Source organism: Homalodisca vitripennis, unplaced genomic scaffold, assembly GCF_021130785.1.
Source record: "Homalodisca vitripennis isolate AUS2020 unplaced genomic scaffold, UT_GWSS_2.1 ScUCBcl_152;HRSCAF=1406, whole genome shotgun sequence".
NCBI lineage: Eukaryota > Metazoa > Arthropoda > Insecta > Hemiptera > Cicadellidae > Homalodisca > Homalodisca vitripennis.
The window spans coordinates 161,027-179,844 of NW_025776277.1; the positions used below are offsets into that span (position 1 = coordinate 161,027).

An 18,818-nucleotide genomic window follows, 5' to 3' on the forward strand; every position below is an offset into this window, starting at 1 on the left:
TTGCTTGATCAATATATGTCTTGACGTTGTAGAACACGGTGCACTGTAGTGATTATATATTCCTGTCGTGAGATTACTTAGCTGAATTGGTTGAGTAATGTCATACACTATATTGTACCGATTACTAAAGTTTTATCAGGAATTATAGAATCTTTTGCAAGTTTTAAATCGTGTAATGAAAATAAGTACTTAAGTGTTCTTAAGCGTTTACCTATTTTAAATCTATTTCCTTATTCCTTAATAAACAAACGTAAACTTATTTGACGGACTATTAACGTGTAATAACATAAATTACCGCAGGATGCCGTTTGTAATAAGCTGTTAATAAGCATTTATTGTTTTACAAATTTATGAGATCATATATCCATTGAGAAAGAAAATGTTTTCAAATTATAAAATGGTTAAGAATTATTTGGTTTTAAACTGATGTAATATTGAATTTGGGAAACCATGAATGCCTACTCTCTTCCCCAACCTTTCCACCCTGCATATCCTATAACTACGGAAGCAAACGCAACAGTTTCTTGAACTAAAGGCATTGATTGAGTTGTGTCTAACTTTGTTTTTCCAAGCAAACAATTTTAAAAGTCCTTATTGTTTTCTAGCACATATATGTCACGTCGGACTTTTGCCTCACCGTCTTTATTTGTATTTACCATAAAACTAAGCCAAATTGTTATAACGATCTACCAGATTATCTTTAATTAGGTGGTGAAATTCCTTCATGATAAAAAATATTTAATTATTCGTGCCTACTATTCTGTGCAGATACAAAGGAGAGGCCTGTTTATAATGGCTAGGTAATTGCGCAATAGCCATGTTATGTTTTTCTAAATTTTTAAGAATTTCTTAAAATAATTTAAACGAGAATAAAACGACAATTAAAGTATTTTAAATACAAAAATGCTCACATGTATCATTATAAAACAAAATTTCACAGAGATAAAGATATTAATTTTTTTTTTCTGGTCGTACTTCTATTAATTTTTCTGTAACTTAGTTTATAAGATTTTACTAAATTAATTTAAGTAAGGATTTGAGGTTGTCTTAAAAAAGTTTTTCTAATTTTAAAGGGCGAATTTCTACATACATTTTATGGAATCAAAGTTCGGTTTATAAGAAATTTGGACATTTTTCATAGATCATTTTACAAAATTAATGTACCATAGAGTAAATGATGTTTCAGAAGTAGATAGCGTCGTCTGGTAGTGATCGCTGTAGCGGATACGTGAGGTGGATAGAGATCTTCTCGTTAATAAGTAGAACTGAACTCCCCTAATCGGTTTATTAGTTCACCAGTTTACTTTTGTCCTACAAATTTTGCACTTTTTCGAGGATTTGCTACGTGTGGGAAAAAATTTCAAATCAGTAGGTGGTTTTATTTAATAATAAACTCAATGTTTCACGATTATAACTTATATATAACGCATCCTGTTTTCACAGGTGTTGTTTATTATTTAATTACTGATATAGTGTTAGTATCTATAAAAATATGCTTATTTTTAATAAAACATTATTTTAAAAATAGAACCAAATATTCAGTTATAACTTTTTTTAAATATCAAAATACGGAGTGAATCTCACCATGTGACTCTAAGTTTTTTGTTAATACTATTATGTTCAATTAAATTGACTAATAGTAAAAACCTAGCAATAAATAGTACAACGTGTTCTAGGAGAAACTCAGAAGTTTACAGTACAAAAACATCAAATGTCTACATGACGCAAAGAAGAATATTACTATTGGTTTTTACTAACATAGTAGCTGATTTCGTAACAAAATAATGACAAATTTGCATTATTTTTCTTTTATATTTGTTCAAATATATTGTTTTCCATTATATGAGATATCATGGCTCAAATAATAATATTAAAGCAAATAAAATACAGATAATCAGTTTGATAATACCTCAAATGAATAAGTTTATTAAAGAACATAGAAATTTATAAAGTTTTTGTTAATGGATTGCAAACTGTGTCTGGTAATCAACACAAAAACTAAGAAAATAATTAAATATAAAAGAAAATATTTAATATTTACTATACTACAAATAAATCAAATATAGTATTATAGTTATAGTGCTTTTTTCGAAACCTTTGAGATTTGACTTAATACGTTTTATATTTTGTATCCTATTTTATGCAGATGAACCTTTATTGAGTACTTCGGAAACTGTGATATACAAAATGATTTCGAATAACTTTTCAAAAGCAGTTCAAATTATACAATGAATTCCAAATCAGAAATTTTCGTATTAATGTTGAAATAATACTTTCAATAATGTTTATGAAATATTTCAAATTATTTAATAAATGGGCAGAATAACCTGATGTATAATGTAATTGAAAAGGCGGTTTCAAATAAAAGCTGCGTGCTTAACCGTGAAGTGTAAATTTGTTAAATTGGATTCTAGACTGGGGAGCAGCGACGCGACATCACTTAAGATGACGCTTTTATATTAAATTACAGCCGCAAACCGACAAATTATCTGCACGCTCGGACTCGTTTGCGGTCTTTTACATGTTTATATGGCTATTGTCTATCATAAAAAATAGCCAAAAGATGTCAGTAAGAATCGCAATCTCAATATGTTTGGAATATATCCAGACGTACCAGGACTCAATTTACACCCCGAGATGTAAAGGGTTATTTACCCATAACTTTTGTTAGGAACATCGTAGAGAAGTTTTATTCATGTCATTTTGTGGTTTTATTCATGTCAAAAGATAGGGGTTGCAATTATAAAATGTAAAGTTAACCCCAGTACCACCTTGTGAAAAGAGGGGGGATTTCTTAAAATTAAAAAACTAAAAAAAGTATTTTAATAGTTATGGTGAAGGTTGCATATCGATATCTCAACCCGTTTGTAATATATCCAGGTGTGTCAGGACTTAAATGACACTCTGTATATTACTGTGAAGGGATGAAGTAGTTCGTCCATGATATAATTTACTTCATTCTTATCAAAAACAAAGTCTTCTGCCTCTGAAGGTCAATGTGATTCTAAATTGTTAAGGTAAATGGTAGTTAATTTAATATTAATTAATTTCAGAGAATATCTATTCTGCTAATACAAACTTTATATTAGGTATATAACCAATAATAGAGTACTTATTTTCTAAAATTTAACTAAACGTTTGTGGACAATTACTTACACTTTCACTAGAACATAGTTAGAAACTTCAATTATGGTAATTAGCCATATTAAAAGCTAAATTGTGTACAATATTTTCAAAGAATATAACAATTAGTTTACGAACAAATCCACAAAGAAAGTATACAAAAAATACAAAGATTTGGATCGTCTTGTCTCGATTTATTTATGTTTTGGAAAGTTTTTACTAAACATTTTTTTGTGTTTCAGAAAACTTTGTAGTATTTTTCTAATTATTTTTAAATGCTGATTGAGAAAAACAAGTTGAATTTGTGAAACATAATTAAATTATGTGAATTTTCATATTAATTTGTTCTCTCTAAGTAAGCCCCTAAAAATAACTTTTAAATAAATACGTATTTAAATACATGAGGTTGGCTTAAATTATTACATAAGGGGGAAAACAGTTCAATGCTATAATAGTAAAGTTATAATAATTGCCCTGTTTATTTTCCATTTCAATATAATTCTTTCCATTTATTTCTACCCAGTTACATAATAATATAAATAATTTAAGTCAAAATATTCAATTTGAATTTATTACATTTGTTTTGCCTCTTCCATTATAGCGTTTTCTCTATATATACATCTAAATTGAATATATCATAATTTTTATTTGATTGTATTCAAAAAATGAGTTCATTCTGTCCTTACAATATTTTTAGCATTACAAAATTAATGAACATTCTTCCTACTTTCAACATTGCTGCGTTGTACACTAATATTCAGAAATAATGAGATTGTTGGATCTACTTACTTTGAAACTGTTTAGTGATATTCAAAGCTACTACTGAGAAGAAACTGAGCAGTATTAAACATAAATGAACACAGTTTGCATGAATAAATGCACCTCTGTGAGGTCCTTACCATGCAAATTTCAGTGGTAGCTGCTTATTACAGTACCAAATATCAAGGCGCCACTCTTTGATTTCCAAATCTGATATAAAACCTTATTAAAACAAATTGTATTATGTAGTAACTGCACTCTTAGTACTAAGTGATAAAAACAGTTGTTCAAATTAAGGATATTTTTATTTATTATTAAATATTTTGAATAATTTAATGTGATAAATATTCCAGTAAAGCTAAAAAATAAATTGTGTTATTACTAATTTTTTTACCTCTAAAACTTTTATACTTTACTTCGTTCAAACCATGTATGACCTAGTACATTTTTCAATCAAATAACACATTAGCCTTACAGAAAGCAGCACATGTGCGATTAATATGCAAATGTAAGTATTTTTTTTTTTTACTTCATTATTTTACAATCGTAAATAAACAATTGATTTTTTAAAATTGGTTTTGATATGTCTAGTTTACAAGGGTATCCAGTGCTCATATCATCAGAGCTAATAAATAAGTATCTAACAACCTTAACAATCCATTTTTCATTACAAAACTACACACAACTGTTTTCATTATACTTAAGGGAGTATACTTTTATTAATTAGCTTTACATGAAGGAATTTTAGATAGGATATGCAATTAAGTTTAAATAGGTAAGAGTACACCTCGTTACAGACTTCCCTTATTTTTACGTACAGAATTTAAAATACATCTCATTTCAGTCTTTATATGTCCTGAAGTCATAGAGTGAGTCAAAGAATTATATACAGAAAACTTACATCCTCCAGCATATGAAAGAAAAATAACTGTGACACAATAGGTCAAATTTGTCTGTACCACTTTTCGTGATATTTTAGAATAGTATTGGCGTTTATGTAGCGAAAAAAATTATTAGGTTGAATAAGGGGTGTTTTCAATCATTAATATATGTTTATGTTACAAAATATTTTTGGAATACATAAAATTAGAATGTCAGTATATATTATCAGCTTTTATCCTTTACCTATTTCTATATATACCTATTTCAATTTATGTTGTTGTTTCCGAAAAGAGTTAACGTATCACATTGTAAAGTGTTATATCACGTCTGTGCCCTTTATTGTAAGAAATATATTTAAATATTTAAAATTATTACCGGATATAGATGAAGATTTATTACTAGGTTAAGAGGATGGTATTTGAGAATCATTGTTCAGAATATAATAAGTATCAACAATGCAAGGTCAAGGAATATCATCCAGAGAAATGAATTTAAGTGTTATTGCCATGTATAAGAATTATTTATTTGCTGCCATAAAAATTCCCGGTCTTTAAAGTGACATCGTTTCCCTACTTTGAAAATATGAGATCTTATGTATGACATTTTGACCATTGATGGTATGCACAATTCATACAAATTAATTTAATTCGTTTTTAATTTCAGGCCTTTCTTAATACAGACTTCTAGGCGGCTGACACAACTCAGATGATTTATATTAATATAAATGCCTCTTTAAATTATGAGGTTAGGTCTTTGTGATGCAATCGAGGCAGATTTAAAAATGTTTCCATTATTATTTTCTAGAAGAAAACTAGATGTTTAGGACTTTTTAGTGATATCTTGGTCAATAAATTTAGCGTACAAAAAAAAAACTTTCTCTTACCACACTGATCTTAGGTCCTTAGAAATAATCCAGAGACTTACAATATTTTCGTTGCATTGGAATCCCAAAAACTGCTTCATGAACTGATTATTTCAGGTTCTTTGAATGACTTCTAGACTGCAGGTACTTGTCCATTAAGAGTTGTTTTCCGTGTAAAGATTGACGTTTTAGAATTTCATCCCTATTTCATGAATAATTTGGAATTGTAGACATCTAATTGCTTATTTCGTTTAGAATTTTAAGCAGTCAGTATGTAGTGGAGGCATTTCATGGTTGTTTATTTTTGTAATAATGTTGTGTGGAGATTAGTAAAGATGATCACTTTTGACATTTTGATACAAGTAAATTGGTCAGACTTAAAATGTTTAGAGAAGTTTTGTTTAATATTTAATTGCCATAGTTACTCCTTTCAATAATAGTAATATTAATATATAATTATCGTAATAATATTATGTATAATGTTATACATATTATGTATAACACATTTATTGCAGCATTATACAAATAATATTGAGTAGGTACACCCCAGGTAAGTTGCACACTGTGATGTATATGCCGCAGTCAACATTTTAAACAATTGTAATTCTTTAATAATGGCCGCCTTTAATCTGGCCCACATCAATCCACTCTGACCTTCAGAGGCAATATGTAGGCATATTTAGGTTTCAACATGCGATACTTCTCCGAGTTAATGGTGTGACTGAAACTAGTGCAGGTGTGTTAGAACTGTTGTTACCGTTCTTATTTCCTAGAAGACAAAAGAGCAGATCCACTCCCACCGAATATCGCGATTCTCCTTTCTGCATCTCCTCTCTTAGCCACTTTAGGTCAGACTCTAATAAGTAATTTGTGGTAAAATTTCGAACAGCTGCCATTCTCCTCTATCAGTGCACATCTGTAGGGTATGTGGATTACATAAGCTTCATGGCACTGCAAGTTTTAGTAGCATAATTTAATGACGATGTGTGCTAACCTTGGTTTTACCCTATATCAACTACCTGCATCATATTCGGTTGTTTACGGGAGTGGCATAAAAACAACAATTGCCCAAAATAACAATTAGCAATAGATATTTTTTATATCAAATTTCTATGCCCCAAATATTATCGCTTGTGCAAATGATAATACATGATAAATATAGAAATATTTAATCTTTCTTTTGTTTAATTTTTTTAGCGTTAAGTTGTTTGTGTTTTCGATACCGTAATATATTTCGACAAATGCATTAAAATTACATTTTAGTTCACTTTGTGATTACCAAAAAGACAAAGGACGTTTCCAGAGCGTACAGTTTAATAGTATTAGATTCCAGAACACATTTTACTGCAGAGTGTTTGCCTAAAGTAGAAAACAAACTCAGTTATGTTTAGGAAGGAAAGTGAAACTATAAACTGGAATAGAAAACTTGAACTAGTTATAGGAAACAAACCCGTTTTTTAACTTTACGTAAATATCACTAAAAGTAATAATTTATGTTTACATGAAATGTACCATTTATTGAACGTTCACCTTAACACAAAATACAGCAAAAATAGATATAGTCTTATTTATGAATCGTTAAGTAAAATATAATACACAATGTATACCTGTTATAATTTACACTCAAGTTGCCCTTCAGTAGTTTAGAAGTGGCATTATAGTAGTATCGGGAACTACACGATCGAAATTATGACACATTAGGACTATCCAAATATTGATTGATCCCAAAGTAATTAGGCTTTTTCATTGTATTATGAGGAATCCTTGTAATTAATTTCATCCTCTACGACCGAGGTCTATCACGAGGTATGATACAGATACCACTAACATACAGATGGACTTACACACTTTATGGACGATTTACGAGCACGAAACTTCGTTTAAATACGTTACAAGTATCTCCCAAGCCAGTGAGCCTAGAGATGTATGGTACAAAACCTACATCAATAATACAAACAATGATATCGTTTATTACAAATGCCACCTTTTTTTTACTCCAGTGCTTCCTACTTTAACGAAACTGTTTGTTAGAAACTAAGCAGTCCGGTATGCAATCATTTTACAAGTATTTAAGAGGACATATCCATTAAAATTTAATCCTTTGTTGACTGATTATAGTCTTACTAGGCTAGCTCTCACACAGTGTCAGAATGGGTAGCCCTGACATATCCTCTTACAAGGTAAAAAATAAAGATGAGAATCTATAGATACGAGTAAAATTGAGCGTTACGTTTGAGACATAGTTACTTGGAATATAGTAAAGCTTATTTTGGCAGAATATAGATAACACTATAGTATCATAGTTACAATGGTTGAAAGAGACCGTCATAAACACTGGTAATGGCGTGGTGGGTTGAGAATATTTACATAGCAATAATACCCTTTCTTTCTTTCACACCTCTTCATATTGTATCACATTCTAAAACGTTTCATCTCACTTTATGTATCTATTATATTGTACTAACGTTGTTATTGAGATAACTTAAATAAAATAATTTAACTTTGTTTTAAAATGTAATCTATGTATTCCCTTATCGTTATTGCTGCATTGATTTCATAAAGACGACAACAGTTACTTTTAAAATGGCGAATTTTTAGTTTTAATCTTAAATTAAATCTGTGATTATATTAGATATTAATTCTTATATTTAAATTAGTCAAACTAATCATGTAATTCTAGAATACCAATTTAACAGTGTGTAAGGACTGATACTAAGCTGTACATATATGTTGATTGTTTAAATCTATTCTAAGCATTGCAGAAATTTGTGTTAACAAATACGTATATGTTTTTTCTATATCTCCTATGACGTAATTTTCTTTATTGTTAAATTGTTACATCATGTGCAAAATATTCAATTCTTCTTCTTTTTTCAATGATATAAAGCTGCTAAAATATTGTTTAAACTAAATGCCATTAAAATAATGTGCTTTTTGTTACTTTATTCGTTCTGTTTGGACAAGGAGCTAAGAAACATTGCATTGATCTTAGTCCTCATAGGAATTTTGCATTACCTCCCTGGGTGGAAATATATTCAAAAGAGGTGAGGTTAGGAGGAAGAGCTCTTGTCGAGATTTACGTGTCTCTATCTACTATCTGTCAATCATGTCACCTTGGTAGGAGACACTCTAGATAAAACGGGCAGGGATAGTACGCTCTTATGTATATAATAATAAAAGAGCTCCATCCACTCGAAAATTCATTCTCCGCGGTAGACTACACTTACCCTTGAAAACCAACGACGTTACAATCGCGGTTACTGATGTGCAACCCCTGGGCCTTAATAAGGTTACCCAAGTTTGGGTGACCCAATGGATTGCTGTTCCCTTTGCAGATTATGCGAGAAGGTAGAAACTAAGTAAAATAGCTACCGCCTACGGTAATACATTCGGTTACAAAAAATTCTAAAGGTATAGTCTAAGGCTCGATGTTGGAGTACTTCTGAAAATTAGTTCACTACGATATATACTTTTTGGCAACATTTTGTAGAATATTATTGATATCTCTTTCGATGAAGAATTTTGAATTCAGATTGCAAGTAATATCTTTTTCAGAATCGTCAATACATAGGTATTTATATTTTACTTAGTATAGCCAAAGAAAAAAAGAATAGTGGCTAGGAAATAAGACAATACGTATAAAGAAAACAATTACGGAAAAAACAAATCATTAAAAAGCACACCGGTAACGAAAAAAGTGTATCCATCTGTTTCATTAGTTTCCTGTACGTGTTCAATTTGAAATTATCATTCTTTTCGTAAAGTATAACTTTAGACATAAACAAATAATTCAAACAGCCCAGTTAGTTATTTAGTTAATTATTTTTTAGGTATACTACTTTTGATTAGAAATTTATTTACATCCAATTTATAAACATAAAATTATATTAAATGCAAACTCCCTGCACAAAGAAATGCGAAATTTTGTATTAAATTCATTTTTTAATCTATGAATCCATATGAAACTAAAATATTTTGGCATTTATTAGAAACCAGTTATTTATTAAAATTTACTTTAATAATAATATTTTTGAAGCAATAACCTATATATTTTTTACAAATAGTTTTTTTATTGCTCTTTGAATTATAGTCTCTAAGTGTAATATTTGTATAGAATTTGACAAAACCATGTTTATTGTTATTGAAATAATATTTAGTTCTATAAATTGGTTTGGGATATTTAGTTAGTAAAAGATAAAATTAGACTGTAAATTTCACTATTGTTAACTCATATGAGCAGGTTAAAGAAATTTCCAATCTGTGTACGTATTTAAACGTATAATCTACTCACACAAATTATAAAGAATGAGTTATTGATCTTAGTTTCATATTCATATTCTTTCAGGACTACTACCATAGCTACCGCAAATATAAGCAATAATAAAATTATAACTTTTACATTTTAAAAATACAGATATATTACCTAATTTTGCTTCCTAAGAATGGGCTATTTGACGGAATGGGTACCTACTTCTTATCTTTAATTACAGTAAAAAAAAAAACATTATTGTTGACCATAGTTATATTGATTGTTAGAAATTGAGCCGTTGCTCCTAATTCAAATAGAAAAGTTCTTCCCAAGTGCACACTTGATTAACTAACCTACAATTAGTTTGATCCTCCCAGGTCATAATTTTTTTCATACAATGTTTATTGAAATTTAATTCGGCTGTTGTCATTTATAAAAATGTAATGAATATAAATAAAAGTTGTATAAAATGTATTTGGTCATACAGATCATACCTTTTTAGTTTGGTTATTTTTGACAAAAACGTATAAAATATAAAATAATTTAATCGAAAGGAATAAGGGCTCTTTAGTGTAGTGGAAGCGCAAGAGACAGTTCCTGATTCGAGTCCCTGTGGAGCAAAAACGTTTTGTAATCAAATTATTATGGAAATTAAATTTTGCTATTATAATTTGTACTAATTAAAGTCAATAGTTATATATATCGTTATCTGTTAAAGTTTATATATTACGTGCTATTTTAAACTTATCCAGCTAATGGAAGCAGATATTAAAATATGTATGTGAAAAAATAGAAGATTTTGAATAAGAAAATGACTAATTTGGCTATTTTATTGGATAATAAATCATATCATTGATACCTTGGTAATGTAGATACTATGCAGTCCGGGTGTGTTTTATTTCTGAAAAAGTTTTTTGTAAATTAATTAATATTTATTCACTGTACACATTTATTCTAACCTATATTTATCCTAATTAATTACGTTAATCCCGAATCGTAACCTACCGTCTACACTACTTCAGCCTATTACACTTGGATCAGTAATTAGTTATTATCTATTTTTTCTACATCCACAGTTTTCAATGAAATAAAAATCTACATCGATATCCACAATTCATAATTTTGTTTCTATTATAATCTGTTACATAGCTTATTACAAATGAGAATACATTTACTCATAGACGTACCGAGTATTTGCGGAACACCGTGTTTATATCCGTTAACGTAAACATGTTGGATAAAATTGCACTCTATAAAAATCGTAGTGAAATTTTTCATTTCAAGCAATGAAACATATAATTTTAATCATAATGCATCACAAGTTGCTAAATACTAAAGATGTACGTCCATATATCTCATCGAGTAATTGCGTAGTGACGATGTACAACCGGCTCAGCCAATAAACGTATGAAGGAAAAAACTATTTAGATGTAAATTCAACTTTTCCATTACGACAGTGTTATACCTGCTTCCGCATTGTAGATATATTTCGTTTAAGGCCTGAAAATATCATCAGTATTACCTTTTTGGGATATAACAAAACAATGTTAAGATTATCAGCATTTAAGATAAGTACATTAAGTGTTAATACCTGCTGCATTGCGGATTCTGCAGTGGATATTTAAGACACCTTAAGAACAACGCCTAAGTGTTTTCTATCTTAAATGGCGTCGTAATATAAAGATTGTTTGTAAGTAAATGAATTGCAAAATGGATGATATACTCAAATACTTTTAGTACTTATATCGTTTAATTAAGTACCATTTTCTTAACTGTACGGACTATTTGGGTAAAATTTACGGCACTTACATTCTCAAATTAGATGCACGGTGAAGCAGAGTATTCTATATTTCGGCTGTACCGTTTAATCAATATATAACTTATCAAAACATAATCAAAACTGTTTTTTTGTATCCTCTAAGGAATACCACGCATAACTGACTCACGTATCCCCATTCATGGTATTTTTATTATATTTAGCAAGTGTTCTTAAAATGTATAATCTGGGAGCCATTCTATAAAAGAATGATATTAACGGTAATTGAAAAATGGGTAGGATTAAAATATGTGTCACTTTCAATACACGTTAATCAATTTAAATTTAAATTTATAATTTGAAGAATTTAAATGTATTTTACCTAATACTCGTTATGAAGAAAATGTTAATTTGTAGGTGAGAAAACATTTCAGCAGACAAATGAGAAAATATACTGTCTTTAGATGAGGTAAAAACTGTACAGTCTGTACTGTCTGTAGGTGAGCTGTACTGTGTGCTGTATGGATCGAAATCGTATTGTATCGAAAACTCTTACTTCTGTATGTTTTTTTAAAGTTCAAATCTGTTAAGCATAAAAAAACGTTTTTCTCTAATTTGCGGTATGTATATCAATATGGTCTTAATTAGTTTGCCAAGAAATATGGCACACTACACACAATGTACTCTGTTTCATCTAAATTTTAAATGGAACAAATATTAGTTTCGAAATATTAATTAATGTTTTGCATTTACTAAATAATATTTTTTTTAAGAGGAATTATTTTACACCTGAAGTTGGAGTGTAACTGCTAGTTTATGATATTGTACTCCATAAGTAATAAAATGTATAAACCATATCAAAATACGATCAGCAGTATTTATTATTAAATGCAGTACCTTCCATACATTTGTAACTAAAACTATGGGTGTTAAAGATTCTAGGCTATAATATTGTCCTTATGGAGATAACATAAGGATAGGCCAGTTCTATACAATTGAAGATTATTGAAGCAAATAAAGAGAGTATATACAATCATTTATAAGGTTTCACAATGCTTCTAAATTGCTTATTATTAATTATATCTTAAAAACATATCTCGGATGTGTTTGAAATATAAAACCCGAGTAAAACTTCAGGAGATTGCAGTTTTTGCCAGCCAGAAGCTAAACCATTCCCCGCACGTAATGACTTGCTGGCAACTAGTAGTGCTACGTTCACAGTTTCTTAAATACTGCCAAGACAGAAGACAAGAGAAGCATTTGATGAAAGTACCGCTTTCCTGCAGTGTTTAAGGGCTTTGATTCATCGCTACTATAGAACTGTACCTTTGTAACACAATCTGAACTCATCAACTAATAGCCAATGCACAACTAGTTCGTCACTTATTTTTACTCAGGAGGAGAATGTAATTAAACTCAAGTTATAAGGTTCACGCATAATTAAGTTAAAATAGGTGTTGAACACTTACCCTTCCACTCAGCTCTTAAATAATGCAAATTCCCTTCACAATTTAATTTAATGAGTATGAAAATTACATTACTTATACTTGTTTTAACACAGATAAATAGACATACAAGCACAAAAACTGACGGGCGGACAGGAAGTCAGGCAGACGGACAGACAGCACACATTCAAACACCACACACACACAAGCATTGCTCAACGCCTGCACCGGCCCGAGCAACAAAAGGATAAACTTTAGGGTCCAATGGACCGAATAAGGTTCAGGGTAGTTCGTAGTAGTGTATTCTGTGAGATAATATCCAAACATTAGTTGATTAGTTGAAATGACAAATGCAATCCAATTCAAGAATTAAGGGCCAGGTTATGTTATGTGGTTTGTCTCTTTGTTTTCAACAAAAAGGCGAATTTTCAAAATATCCAGCGAGAATAAGAATGGGAATTACCATTATCTTTGATATAGTAATAAAACTATACATGTTCTATATTCATATTTTGCTTACGTTCTATTCATGCATACATAAATACGCTTTGTATATGGAGAAAGTGTACCATATTTATTACATTCCTTTAATGTATAAATGGAACGGTTTATATTGTCATGTTTTGTAGTATCTGTTAGGCATCATGTATTATTAAAGAGGTGATGACAGTCTATTATAATAATGTTTGTAGTTTCTGGCATAAAATACTTATGGATTCCTCTCCATTACAACATGGTCTCCAAACATAATAACAAAATGTTTCTTTCATGCTATAATTACATACTTATTTAACTGACATCCTGAATTCGGAAAAGAGGTGCGAAATTCAGGAAATCTCTGGAACCATTAAAAGTACATATACAAGCTTGTAAATACACAGTAACACATATGGTATCCTCGTGAATAGATCTGGGTTTGGCTCTAATGATCACTGTATTTCTTGTTTTAACTAATCCTACATGCATTTGTACAAGTAATTGGCTTTATTTTGTTGGTTAATAATGGTGTTTTTATTCATTTTTATCAAATATTAATCTATACACAATATTATCACACAACACACACACACACACACGTGTAACTATTGAATTGTGTGTTACAGAAGTATTTTCTTAGAAGATTTTTACAACCATTTGGATAGACGTATAATATCTGTTAACCAACTTTAAAGAATTGCAAGTGGTTTTTCCATGAACGTTTTAAAATATATTATAGTAATAGGCAGATATAAATTTAAGGTAGACTGACGTTGTTGTTAAGAATCAACAGTTAAAATATCTCACGCACACAAGAAAAACAAGTGATGACTCAATAAAAAGTGGTAACTAATGTATTTTCAACAAATACAAATAATTATAATTTTGATACATCATGAGATATTATTGTATTTAGTATGAATTGTTTTGATATTTATATTATAAAATCTCCAACTTCATTGTCCCAGTTACCGTAGAACATTGTCTTTCAATTAAATGTTTGTAAAATTTCATGGCCTTGCGTTTCTCCAAAGATCTTACATTTTAGTCCTCGAACAAAAGTTTGGAGGCTCCGGGTTTATTGTATAGTAAAACATTTTAGTTCGATAATTTTTCATGACCACAATAGGAAATTATAAACGTCTACACAAGTATCTAGGTAACCAAATTGTATTTTTATGACTTTTTTTAAAGAAAATTGTATTTTTTCGCTTATAAGTTTGTAAAATGGATGTTGACTTCTTTGTTCAGTCTTCAACTTTCTCTTCGTTGGCATAGTGATCGGTAAGACAAATGTTTAAAAAATCAGAACTTGTTTTACCTTAAAATAAATTTTTGAAGTCTAGGACTACTCTATTAAGTGCTGTAGCAAGGACGGACCTATTCACAAATGGATACATATAATACGTATTTAAGTAGAGCCTATGATATTCTTACAACGTAGTCCCGTCATTCTTTTATGATAAGGAAATAAAAACATATGATCCATCTTATCATCTATTGAACTTGTATTGTTTATCAGTTAGTTTTGTACAATTATATATTTAATTTGTATCAAACAAATCTAGTTCTTTAGTAAAAGCTTAATTTGCTTCTATTAATGTGTTTGCTGCGATGATGGTTGATGCGATCAGTTATTGCAAATATTCACTACAAAAGCAGTGAAGGCTTAATAAATGCTGTAGAAAGGTTTATTCTGTAAAAACTCTAATCGATAGCTGCATTAATGATTGTTATTGATGGCTGCATTAAAATTTTTATTAGTAGGTACAAACTAAACGCAGTTATTTAAAGACATTTGTATTTAATAAGGTTATTATAAGAACTTCTAGTTAAATGGCCTAGTTTAGATATTTCCAGAATTCTTTCTCTCAATGACATGATTGGTAAAACCTACTTTTATAATTTTGGCTTATTGATAAAAATTTCATGTGACCCCTCCAAAATAAATCTGTCTTTTAAAATACAAGTCCAAGATATTAGTTTCTTACGGAAATACCTTATATCAATAACGTATGGTCATTGTCACGGAATTGAAAATTATAAAGAATGAGTAGACAGTTCACTCTACTATTAAATACAAGATTTTAATAAAAAAATAGTTTAACATCTATATGATTTCATGGCAAGTTATATAGTTAATATATTTTTGATGATAATGAATGCGAATTATAATTTTACTACATATTACTAATAAACCAAAGCAACGAATCATCAAATAATCCGTCAAATCGAAATGTTATAGTTATCGAAGCACAGACAGTCGGATGGATACACGTTCGATTTGGCCTTTGTTTTCGTACACTAAACTCAATATGATTCTTCTTGGATAAAGATGAATCTATTTTCAGAGTTTCAAAATTTGATACATTTATACAGTGAGGTATCACATAGGCACTAAGGAGACAAAGGGATGGAACGCTCTTTAATCTTGTGTCCCTAAAATAATACAATTCTTCTTTGAACAAAATGGAACCTACAAACCAAGTTTTAAAGGTCTAGAGTAATCATATCGAGATTTATAGTAGAGGCTGACTGACGGACAACATCATAGTTTAATAAAACACCGTCAGTTCCTTAATAAACAATATAAACAATAACTATCAATTGCAAAAATTTTAATTTTGTGTTACGTAATAGTTTTTTGTTTATAAATGTGATAATGAACTTTATTTCCTACACTGTATTGATAGTCACAAACAAACTGATCTCGGGATGAGTCATTTATTTCAAGTTCAAAGTTAAACGAAGAGCCAATAAAATCTCATTTCACGTGACCAGGTGCTCTGTTACCCTGAAAGCCTTTGGATGTAACCGGACGGTGAAATGGGCTGAGTAGTCAACTTGAAATGGCGCACTGTTGTTGAATTATATGGAATGGCCTCACAGTTACAAGTTACGTCACATGAAACAAAATAAATGGCCTATACTTCTCTATTAGACGAGAGCAGGTGGTCTAAGTAGCTTGATAGCTCTACGCTGTAACTCAACAATAAGACAAATCTGGTACATTACAGAGATTAATGTGCTACTAATGCTTCTTTAAAGTAGTACTAGTTACGTTTAAATCCTTATTTAGTAAATAATAAATTATTTTCTTTTATTTTGTTAATTCAAATATAAAAAATCTATTTATATATATATATATATATTATTTTTATTTATATGAATATAATGTAAATATGTGGAAACTGGTAAGAAATTAATGGACGCCAATTCATTCGAAATGACAATAGTACCATAAACTTAAATGGCATAAATTGAATCGATTACTAAAAAGTATATTATATTTAGTGTACAGAGTGTGGCAAAATTATAGAATATTTTTACATTTTATCAAACATATGAATACAAGAGCCCTGTAATAATTAAAAATCGTATAACAACATTACTGTATTTAATATAGATACAAGACAGTCTAGAGTCTAGAGAGAAGACAGTCTAAGATAACATTTATTACAACTAAAGCATTAGGAAGCTTAGGTATGTATTGCAGGAACATATTGGCAAATTTCACATTTCATAATGAATGATTTATTAATTCAAATTGTAGATTAGTACAATTACTTCAAACATTTTAATACTAAATTCACTTTATTGTAATAAATTTTGATATCCTATTATTAAGATTTATCAACCACAAATTATACTATTCTACTGAAAAATAACCAAAGCGTTAGAAAATATCATATTACTTTTTAAATTTTAAATACTACATCTTAAATCAAGATGGCATATTTCAGGTGAACACAAATCAATCTGCAGGTAACTAATATTTTATGGACTTATAGAAACTAATATTTTGATTGCAGTTTTATGTTTAAATGTTGCACCTGTTCCTTCATTTTGACACTCCGTCTAGAACTAAATGGTACCAAAAAGGTTTTTCTATTAAGATTTATCTCTAACGCTACAGTATTTAGTTATAACTTTTGTGCAGTTTATAAGACTCGTATATGAACCACACGGTTCCGAAAAAAGCCACACGACTTTACATTAGACTAACGCCGTAACACTGTAAACTTCCGTTGTTTTGGGGTTTCTGGCCTCAGTCAGGTACTTGAATTAAAACTTCTTGAGTTTCAGCCTCTAGGAGATTCTTATGTTTGGCAGATTTCGGCATCAAGCAGGCACCAGCTTATAGTATATATGGGCAACCACTAAAAGCATTTAGCCTCTAGAACATCCTAGTAACTGAAAAGTCATGGAGTCTACCAGTGCTAAATATTGGAAATTTTCTAACCTTTGAGTCTTTTAAGCTTTTAGATACACCAGGACCCTAGAATTGCCAGTTCTTGGCAGTAAAACAATCTCCAGATGGCCCGGTTTCATAAACGTTCTTCTCTTTTTGAAGATCTTTGAATTAAAACCTACAAGACCCTTGTAAGTACCCTGGCCTCTACCAGATCCCCACCTTTTCAGTTCCTGGACTATATAAGCTCTCAGCCTCTACGAGATCCTGCAGTATGGCAGATCTTGGACTCTTGCAAGCTCCACTTTCTAGCCGGACCCAGTCTCCAATTGTTTTTTTGATCTTGTAGGTCACTTTCATTTCGCAATTGCTAGCCGTTAGGGCTTTCATATTCTATACCTAAGCTCCGGCCTGCAGCATGCCTTGGTTTCTAATATGTGTCAGCTAATGGTACCTGTCAGCGTATGATAGCTCTCAACCTCTGGAACCTAGGCCTCTAGGAGGCCTAGATTTCTGGCAGTACTCGGACTTTTGTGGCACTCAGTATCCAGCACAGTGTGGACTCAAACATGCTCCGGGCTCAATAATAACATAGGTTTTTTCTTCTCCTCTTTAAGGCCCGACCTCTAGCAGAACGTAACCTCTGGCAATCTATAGGCTTGTGTGAGATAACTCCTCGTCCTGCTACGATAGAACTAAGACTACGACAAAAGTGGAACCAAGTCTTCGATCGTATCTTAACCTGTGATGAGACTTGAGTAAAGCGCTTCAACTGTAAAATAATACGGCTATTTTAATTTTTTCGTATATTCCAAAAAACGTTTACTGGTGCAAGAAGTCTATGTTTATACTGGTTTTCTGATACGATGTTTAAAACACATCGAGCAAAAAACATATGGTAACCAACTTTACCAAGTACACCTTTCACGACAAAAATTGTATAAAATATTCTGAGTCTTCCATAATCGTGAAATGATGAGAATAAACGGATTGTTTTCTCGATTTTCGCCACGAATTCATCACTCACAAGACTTAGCCTACCACTGCGATGCTTATCGTAAACACTAGTTCTT

General features: G+C 30.3%; 1 protein-coding gene across 1 annotated transcript in view; it reads right to left on the reverse strand.

Annotated features, from left to right (window-relative positions):
- Positions 1-18,105, reverse strand: part of LOC124370398 — a 32,814-nt gene extending 14,709 nt beyond the window's left edge. Inside the window, exon 1 of the mRNA XM_046828682.1 lies at positions 17,968-18,105. Within this exon, the coding sequence (XP_046684638.1) occupies positions 17,968-18,105 (138 nt within the window). The remainder of the gene's footprint in view (positions 1-17,967) is intronic.
- Between the last annotated feature and the right edge of the window lie 713 nt (positions 18,106-18,818).